We start from the raw sequence: 10062 nt of genomic DNA on the forward strand, positions 1-10062 counted from the left end.
ATGCTGAAGAAATAAAGCAGTCATTTTTTTCCCCAAACCTTTTATGAACACTTAACTTAAACCCCTTCATACAGAAGTGGGTTTAAAATGACCAAGCACACAAGGTAATTCTTTAAGACCTTTATTAACAGATGCTTGCAGTTTGACTTGAAAAAATCAGGTGTATATTTCATACAAATTAAAAATGAGGTTCTTAAAAATCTCAACTTGACCAGATATGAAACAATTTAAAAACCTTTAAAGGTATATTGAGAAAAAACAGGCTTTTAAAAAACGTTGTTTATAGTTTCCAAAAGGAGACTTCTTTAGATAAAAATAATAAAAACCCCATGCTGCATAGATAATGCAGATAGTTCTAGTAATCTGGTCAACAGCAAAAAGCAAGCACTTAAGGTCTTCAGTTCCAATTCTTTTGTTCATTTCTTATTGCTGGAATTTCATTTTCTTTTCTTCTTCATTTCTTAAGTCTTTTCTTTGATGACTAAACTGAAAAAGAAAAAAAAAAAAAAAAAGATGATCAGGCAGGTGTAAAGAGGCTTACACAGGTGTTTGGTCTACCAAGATTCACCTGCAACTCAAATTCTGAACTACCTTTCACACACAGAAAAAAAAAACCCTTCCCAACTACAGCTCTTTGATTAGCTCAGACTCCCACCATCAGCCCACTTTCAGTGACCAAAACTGCCATCTTCCACAAAAAACAAATGCAAAGGAATGTGAAAACACTCTAAATACAAAGGAATCCTTGGCTACACCTCTCCCCTCCCCAGGCTCCCGGGGGAAGCTGCTCACATCGAGCTCTGCAGACACACTGGGCTGTGGGGCCAGTGCCAGGCATGGGGCTGTAAACGGCGGCCACCCCATGACGGCAGGAGGACAGCTGATGAGCAGATGGCTGAAGAGCAGATTCCCACCTGTGCCTAACGGAGGCAGCGTGGCTTCAGTAAGCCACTGCCCAGACCACAGAAACCACAATTTATATTCTCCAATACTATCAATAGACAGAAAAAGCAACCAAGTGTCATCACGGTGGTTCTTCGAAGCCCATGATATTAGGAATTCATCCAGCTTGTGTTAAGCATTAAGATGAACACCGGGATAAAACCAAGGTTCACATCGAGCGCACACAAAGCACTGCAAGGCTTGAAGGGGTATCAAGTAATCCACCTGCCTGATGAATCCAGCAGCGCCCGGAGTCCCTGAGCTCCCAGCTGGGAGAGGTCTGTGGCTGCTGCCCACACCAAGCTACTCTCCATGCCCAACTCCCACAGTCCCTGCTCAACCCATTAATGTGACCATTCGTTACCGCTTCCACCAGCCGAAATGCCTTCCTCCCTTTGCCTGACCTCCAGGCAACGAGTGAGACATGAGGAATAGGATATGAATGCTGGTTGAGAGGAAATACAGAGAAAGAGAGAAAAACAGACAAGGAAGGTGCCAGAAAAAAAAAGCAGAGCAAGTAGAAAGAGTCCTAGCAATGAGAATATTTCCAAATTAGCAAAACTGACTACCAGAATACAGCACCAAAAGAGGTGCCAAATCACAGCCAGTCTAACAAAACCAATGTTTTAACATTGACCTTTACACAATCCTTCCTAGCAGCAAGCCACACCAGTACCGCTGCACTTCAAACAGGCACCCTGGATGCTCCATAAAAAGGACTGTCTCCACCAGTTTCTCCAGCACTTTTTTCTTCAGACACTTAAAGAGCTGAGTAAATCCTGGTACCAGTTTCTCCTACCTACTATACCAGCACCACTGGAATTACTGTTTCTAGGTGGACAAAGACTGCTGTAAGCCTGAACTACTGAGCACAGCCAAGATTAAGATTAATCACACTCAAGGCAGTGACTCCATCAATGAAAACTAAAGCCTAATAACAGAGTTCTCCAAATTAATCAGCATCCGTACAGCAAAGTCTCAGAGTTCAGTTCTGCCAGCATGCTCCGAAGTGCAGCCAGTTGTTACAACATGCATAAGCAAAACCAGTGCAAGCCTTGTACAGCAAAAGTTAAAGGAACGCATCAAAATAAAAGTCAGTTATCAAATCGTATCCTCAAGAACACGCACCCGGATGATGGTAGAGATGGTAAGCCGGTATTTACTCAGCCCCGCCCTGCTCGGCCTCGGGAGCGGACGTGTTCTCAGCTGGTGGTTCGGCTGTCTTCGTCTCTTTGCCATCTTGTGGTTTAGGGTTCTCTGGGCGTCTGCGTCGGTAGTTGAAGTTACGACGGTACCGACGTTGAGGTGGCTGCTGACTTTGGGTCTCATCCCCTTGGTTCTCTTTATCTTCTTCGTTCCCATCCTCTCTAGGCTGTCTTTGACGAGGAGGACCCCTGAAAGTTAAGCTAGGCTTTAACAATGCAGCATCTGACCATCACCATGTTCTGCCTCGGTTGCCTAAAAGGCAAGCTTAAACAAAAAGTGGATCTGCAGCATACCTGCGAAATCGTGGTCTATAACCTCGATACATATTCTGCCTGACTGGTCTGCCTTGTTCTCCTGCACCCTGGTTGTCAGCACCCTGGAAGACATTAGGCAACCAACCATCTTAGCCACATGCAAAAGCCCATTGATGCCACAACTAGTCAAGCTGTGAGGAAGACGGCAGCAAGGGGACTGTCAGGTTAAGTCTGAGGAGGACAAGGTGGGCAGCAGTTCTAGGGCACAAGAGTACGCAGAGTGTAGAAGCTGTGTTTCTTACAGTTAACACAAATTCAAACACTCTGTTTTTTAAAAGCTGTAACATTAAGACCTTCAGCTTATTGACATCTGCTCCGATGTTTCTGGTAAGGTCTGGCAGCAAGATGAAACAACCCAAGTATCTAGGAAGTGGCAAAAAGCTGCACCCCATCACCCTGCTCCAAAGCAATCGAGCTGGTTTAGGCATCACACTTCAAGCAAACGTTACCTCCACTATCTCTCCCTGCACGGGAGGGTTGGAATATTGTGGTCGACGCCCGTAGGGCCTACGCATATAGTAAGGTGGGTACCGCCGCCTGCGATAGGGACGGCGTTGCTGGGCTTGACCTTCTGGTATGTTCTCTGCTCCTTCGTTCTTTTCCCCACTCTCACTGTTCTGGTAGTTTTGCTGGTAGTTGCGTGGAGGACCCCTACGACGTGGATATCGTCTGTAATGGTTACGGTCTGCTGCGTATTTACTGCCTTGCACTGGAACTCCACCAGGACCTGTAACATTAGCAGCCTCCGCACCCTGAAGAGCAGGGATAGCGGTAGGTAAACAGTCAGCACCAAATCAGTTATAGCATAATATAATTTAGTACTGAGCAACAATTTACATCCCCATTGTAAAGCAATGAAAAACCATTCGTCTCCCTGGATGTCATCAGGCATCGACTCAAACCACAGGCACCACACCAAAGCCTGCAGACCAAGTCTTCTGTGCATACTCTTAACACCCCAGAGACGTGCTTACCTTTTCTCCCTCAACCACATCAAACTCCACGGTCTCTCCATCTCCTACGCTGCGGAGGTACTTCCTGGGGTTATTCTTCTTTATGGCAGTCTAACAACATAACATTGCAGAATTACATTTACTGGCACAGCATGAGAATACTACTTGGCATATCTGAAGATTTATTTTTCTTTTTAAGATTAAGGAATTTGAGTATTCATAATCTTAGAAGGAAGACCTGTAACTCCTGAAAAAGCAATCAAACCACTGTGAAAATCCAGGAAGCCATAAAATGTACCTGTATTACTACAGTTCTGGCCTATTTGAAATGTGCAATGGCTTTACCATTTTCTGGAAACATCTGTTAACATGCTGTCTGCTAGCTGAAAAAGCAGTTTGAAAACAAACAAAAAACCAATCCCCACAATACACGCTGGCCATAGTACTCCTAACCAGAGTTTAGCATTAAACACCCACCCAGTATTTGTACATTCCTCTGAAGTATATACACCAATATATAAACCCTTCCAATCACACACTCAGATACCCACACCACCACAGTATGCAGTAGCCCACGTCTCAAGCTATGTAAATACATCAATGGCCAGAAACCAAGAGATTTCTTTCTCCAAGGCTTACAATACCATCACTTCAGCCACAGTATTTATCAACTAATCACAAATCTACTCCAGCTGTGTATTGTACACCAAGGATTAGCCCTTCCAAGGTGTCAGCACCAGACAAGCCTTTGTATCAGTATCTGCATGATAAATGACATTACTAGAAAACACTGAATTTTCTGTGCTGTTCAGCAGTGGATTAAATTTTGACAGATGAGTTAATACTCAATATGCACTGCACTCAGCCACATTCTGCTTATCAAACACTTTAACTGAGCAAGTTATACAAGTGTATAGCTGAGTCTAACAGCTCTTCACAAGACCAAAGCTTGATAATGGGGATGGGAAAAAGCATACACAGCTGTAACTCCTAAACCAAGCAGATTTATTTCAGAGTAGACCCCTAAAACTGTTTTATCATTACAATTATTACATTAAAACAAAAAACTGCCAAATTGAGCTTTTAGAAACACAGACAGCAGTTACAGGACAAGTCCTGAAATCTGACTTGTCAGTCAAGGTCACTTACAGGTTACCCTACTTGCAAGTTGAGTAACAGTCTGAAAGCTTTCCTTCAGGGTATATATTCCTGCCTCAGCACACAGAAACAGTAGAGCTGCTTGGCCTTTCTCCACTGGCCATTACAGAATAACCTTCTATAAACAAATGCCTCTACATTTTAATAGCAGGTAATTCAGACACAGCACAAGCAAGAAGCTGGGAGCTGGCAAATCAAACTCAAGTCAAAACACTTTCCAGGGGTTACTTTCTCCTCTTCTTTGTGTTTACAACATCAGCAGTATATCCCCAACTCAAAATAAAAGAACAATCCATGGACTCCTAAATGCCAGAAGTAAACCATACTCTGCTAAGAACTCTTTGTGGGCTGCTCCATAATAAGAGATCATAAGACAGAAACGGTAAATAGCAAAAAGTACCTATTAAAATGTTTGCAGACTTTCATTGAAAGCCTGGAGCAATACATTCTATAAAAGTTTTGCCAAAAAAAAAAAAAATCTTCACTGGCACTTCATCCCTATTACAGCCCAATTAATTTCTGTCCCTGCTGCAAGCTTTTCATTTAACTTTATTTCCATATGCATACTTAACTATATGAATCCACAAGCCAACTTAACTGGACTTCAAACAGTTATCCCCAAGACAGTGCAATTTTCATCACCATACAGTATCAGCCTGCTCAATCCCCTATGTCTCAGGTCCTCATGATGGGTGTACGTGGATATGCAAACCCCCAACTGCAAGCAGGCTCTACTTGCAATCCAATAGTGAGAAACAGTTCTTGGAACACATGAGGCTCTTTCGCAACTTCAATCCTACTTACATAGGTCATGAATAGCAAATTTCAGAGGTAACACCTTTCAGTTTCAAAGAAATCTCACCTGATGGACAAACACATCTTCCTTGGTGTCATTCCTGCAAGGCAACAGGAAATTTAAATTAATGTATGAAATGCACAGTAAATTAAAAATTCAATGTTTGGGCTGAGGACAAAACATGGATCTGTCATGACAACTAGCTTTCAGCATCAGCCTTGCTCCTCAACCTGCTCTCAACCAGTCCGCTACTAGCTTACCGCTTGAAGTAGAGAGGTTTTCAGGTAGCTAGTGCAAGGTTCAGAGCACATGGAAAGCATTCCTCCCCGCTCCTGTACACCCCTCTATCCTTCACATCCCACTGATGGAGATGTTTGAGAAGAACGAACACCTGATAGTGACCAATCATTTCCAGTAGTTCCCTGTGCAGGAAATCAGCTATCGCAATCTTTGAATCAGGCTACGTTATCACCACTCGAGCCTTGAGTGACCTCCTCTCAGCCTCCATGTCTTCATTAGAAGAGCAACAACACTAGCTGACCACTGAAGGCAGAAGAGTCAGTCAAGCTGCATTTGTGAGCACAGGGAGGGAAGAATTTGGGTTTCTCCCCTCACAAGAAACAGAAAACAGCTGAAGTTTGTACCTGCAAGGATCCAAAAGCATCTTTCAGCATGATACAGCTTCCACAATTATCATGCTGAGGCTGGACAACCACAACATGGTACCAACTTAAGTCAGAAAAGTTTCTGTTCTGCAATTAAGAGCTACAGCCTCTGCACTGGTTTGAGTACTGTACATGCAGTTTCCACCACTCATAACAAACTTACAGCCACACATCTAAGCTCACATCATACCAACTGAACCTCACTGCGGTGTTAGTTTCAGTAGTGTATGGAACAGTTTGAATCAATAGCAAAGTGGCTTTTATTTCCTCAAATGACTGGTTGAAGACATTACAAAGCAAGCTTGTATGAAAATGTGCTCAGATCTGGAGAGCTTACAGGTATGGGCAACAGAATAAAGAATTTTTTTTTTTTTTAAGATAAAGCCAGGTGCTCCTCACCACTGGCTTTAAAACATGAGGATTACAATTAAGACTCTTCCAAAAACTCAATACAAGCAAGCTATGGCTATTCTGTCAGACAGCACAAGTAGAAATAAGTCACCTTGTTTCCTCATGGAATCGATGCCTACAAGCCTCAAAGGTTACTGCAAAAAGGTAATCAAAAGGCAAGAAAGCAGATCCAGTCTGGTCATCATGAGGCAGCTCATCTCCAAGGCCCCATGATGCAGAACCCAGGGGCCCTTGCAAATCCTGAGCCTAAATACTTTCTTCTTTGCAATCTCTTACCAGATGCTCTTCAAATGCTGAAAAACTTCAGAAGAGCCCAGTAACAGGTTACCAGTAAAAATGCTTAGCACCTTCCTTCACTCTCAGCTGAAAAATGGTGGTAGGAAGTGCTCATTGTCTGTGCTCTGCAAGTACAGCTCTACGCTCTTGCCCAAGTTTGATTTGGGTAACCATACCAGATGCTTGTTTTCAAAGTCCTTTTGAAAATGCAGCTTCCATTTAAGAAGATGCTGGAGTTTTAAAAAAAAAAAACAAATGACTCAGCTACGCAGATTTAGCTCAAGGTGTATGCACAGCTAGTTGAAAAATATACTGGTCAGTTTTGAAGCCTGCCACACGATTCCTGACACTGTTTTCCAGCAAGCCCATCTGGAAGCAGCAAGCATACTGACACTCGGATGGTGTAACACTAATAGTGATCACTTTCTCAAAGAAAATGTGAAATAGTACAAGAGAAACCCCTACTCCAAAGTACTAACAAGCCATTTAGCTTATCTTTGTACTAAATGACTCTCCCCTCAACATTTTTAATCCCTAAAAATAAAAAGGAATCAGACAAGCAGACAGATTAAGAAAACACCCCTGTTAAGCCCAGCAGAGCACTAAATACAAAGCCAGATATCAATGTGCAGCTCCAATTATGGTAAGAGGACTAAGTCAGTGGCCTGCACATCAATTTATTATTTTGACAACTGTGAGAAACAATTGACAGATACTCAGAATTCATACTAGCATTTCAGAACAGAAATACACTTTTAACATTAAAAGAACACAGGAAATACTTGAAGTTAGTGTACTCCTACAACAAAAGTAAATTTTAGTTCCAAAGCTCATTTTAACTGCAAGCAGACCCAGCTGAAGCAAAGACAAGCAAGAGCAGGAGCTCCCACAAAGTTTCCCTTGCAGCAAGCCAGAGAGATGCCAGAGTTGAGGAAATGTCCTCCAGTTCAGTTCTCAGGCTGCATCTCTCATCTCGATAACACAAGATCATGCTGGGTTTCTCATTAAAAATGGCAACCTCAGGGATTAAACAGCTGCCAAATTAATGACATTCGGATGTCTTAACTAGCTGCTGTTACTTCCTTGCTTGACTCACATCACTGAGCATTTCCACTACTGAGGGAAGCAGGAAAAAAGCCTTCCCTAGAGGTAGTTTGCGGCCTGTGACTTTATACACATCTACAAAAGCCAAAGACACTAATGCTTACAGCACCGATGAGTACACAACATTTAACATTAAAACCTACATGAAGAATGCAAACTGGGCAGACCCAAAGCCAATTTTTTTAAAGTTGCAGATACAAAACCAATTAAGGATCTTGGCAGATACTTAAGACCAGCCTATAAGGTAGCAGTAAAAAAAAAAAAAAACAAAAAAAAAAACCCCAGTATTTAAAACAAACCTAAACAAAAGGCCCAATAAAAGCACCAGTATCTACATTTGCTTCCCTGAAGAGGGATTCCCAACTCTTCTGTCAAATGCTGAAACCATGGGTTTGAAGTATCAGGTATTTAAGGTAAGCAGTTCTTTGGAACATGGCCTCTGCAAAATAATCCACAGGGAGGCCCTCCAGAATGGACAAGTATGAGAATTGCCCATTTTTCCAGAACTGGTTTGCAGAGCAATTCCAGGACTCCTCTGCTACTGGACAGCTTCACTGATACGCCTATTTTAAGCGTTTACACAACTCTAAGTGTTCACATTTTTCTTTCAGCCAACTAGAGTCATAAAAATAATTTTCTAGGCACTTGTTTCTTAAGATCACCTTGCAATATGAAAGAAACCTGAATTTTGCTCATTTCCCCATACATTTTGGGGTTTCCTCAAGTGAGCATGCTTTTAACTACCAAGCACTCAAAGCAATTTTGGCTTGCATTGATGAGAGTGAACTTCAGGCAGGAGTTTAAACAAATATTTAGTGTATGCTAACAGCTAGCAGCAGGCTTTTATGGCCTTAAGAGCAAAACCCCGAATCACTGTAAAAAAAATCGTAATCTTAACGTAAGAAATATCACCGTGAAAACCAATTCCCTAGGAGAGCAAAGCTGTTGCTGATTGAAGCGCTAAGAAGCCAGCCGGCTACAAGCCGGCAGGGCAGGAGATCCTGGGATGGCGGCAGGCCCCTCAGCCTCCTCTGCCAAGTGTCACCGAGGGGGTGACAGCGGTGACAGCGGTGACCGAGGCGCTGCCGCCGCCCCCCCCCGCCGTCCCGCGCGCCCCCCCCGCACCCTCACCTGTTGATGAAGCCGTAACCGTTCCTCACGTTGAACCATTTCACTGTTCCCAAAACCTTCGTTGCTGAGGGAAGCGACGGGGGAGGAAGAGGAGGGAGAGAGGGAGAGAGAAGAGAGAGGCGGCGGCGTCAGGGCGGCACGTGGCGGGGCGGCGCACACAAAGGCCCCGCGTGGCGGACATTTTGAGGCGCCCCGCCCCCACCCGCCGACACGCGGGGCCCGGCGGCGCGCGCGGGAGGAGGAGGAGGAGGAGGGCGCCCAACGGCCGCCACGGGCGCGAGCGGGGGAGGAGGCGGCGGAGGCGCGCGCCGCCCCTCAGCGATGGGGGGGAGGGAGGAAGGGGGGGGGGGGCTCGCGCTGCCGCCGGGGCCACCCAACCGCCGCCCCCCCCCCCCCCCCCACCTCACCGATGACCTTCTTGTCCCCGCCGGCGGGAGGCGCCGCCGAGGCCAGGCCGCTCCCCCCGTTCCCGGTCCCGCCGTTAGGCTTGGAGTCGGCGGGGGCGGCGGGGGCCGCCGCGGGGACGGGGGCGGCGGGCGGCTGGGTCTCGGCCTCGCTGCTCATGGCGGCGGCTGTTCGGTGCGGACGGTGGTGGTGACTGGCTGTTTGCGCCGCCTCCCGCGGGGTGATGGTGACTGAGGCCGGCCGTGGGGGGGCTGCTCCCTGCTCCGGGCTCGCTGAGCTCCGCTCTCCGCTCCCGATACCGATCGAACTGGCCACAATGGCGGCCCGCACCGGCTAGCCACCCCGCGCGCCCCGCCCGCGCGCGGCGCTATTCGCCGCTCGGCCCGCCCGTTAAGCGCCGGGCGAGCCCGTTGGCTGGTCTCCTCTCGGCCACCGCCCCTCCCCGAACGCTTATTGGCGGCAGCGCCTGCCTTTCTTCAGGATCCCGTCCCCATTGGCCGTTCCGGCCGCGGCTGCTAGGCTCTCTTTTCTTACCGGCCTACCGCGAGTCCCCACCCCCGCCCCCTGATTGGCCGCCGCCGCCGCTCCCGCCCCCAGCGGCCGCGGCCGGGGAAGTGCGAGCGGCCATGTGGCGGGGGAGCGCCGCGGCCCCGCGGCTGCCCCGTCCACCCCGGCGCTCGGCCCCACGGGCGCGCTGCGGG

The 10062-nt window shown here is 46.6% G+C and overlaps 1 protein-coding gene across 2 annotated transcripts; it reads right to left on the reverse strand.

The window, feature by feature from the left end:
* Positions 1 to 2070: 2070 nt before the first annotated feature.
* On the reverse strand, positions 2071 to 9696 carry YBX1 (Y-box binding protein 1). 2 transcript variants are annotated; one of them, XM_042794297.1, is made up of 7 exons: positions 9364 to 9696; positions 8957 to 9020; positions 5436 to 5469; positions 3437 to 3526; positions 2912 to 3214; positions 2442 to 2524; positions 2071 to 2336 (listed from the first exon to the last, which is right to left on the reverse strand). In XM_042794297.1, the coding sequence occupies exons 1-7, from the start codon at positions 9518 to 9520 to the stop codon at positions 2102 to 2104; spliced, it is 966 nt and encodes a 321-aa protein (XP_042650231.1). In that variant the 5' UTR covers positions 9521 to 9696; the 3' UTR covers positions 2071 to 2101. The 2 variants fall into 2 exon arrangements, with proteins under 2 accessions (XP_042650231.1, XP_042650230.1); XM_042794296.1 differs by having other exon boundaries at positions 2071 to 2348.
* Between the last annotated feature and the right edge of the window lie 366 nt (positions 9697 to 10062).

The sequence above is a fragment of the Tyto alba genome, unplaced genomic scaffold, assembly GCF_018691265.1.
Source record: "Tyto alba isolate M040663 unplaced genomic scaffold, T.alba_DEE_v4.0 Super-Scaffold_20000042, whole genome shotgun sequence".
In the NCBI taxonomy this organism is placed as follows: Eukaryota; Metazoa; Chordata; class Aves; order Strigiformes; family Tytonidae; genus Tyto; species Tyto alba.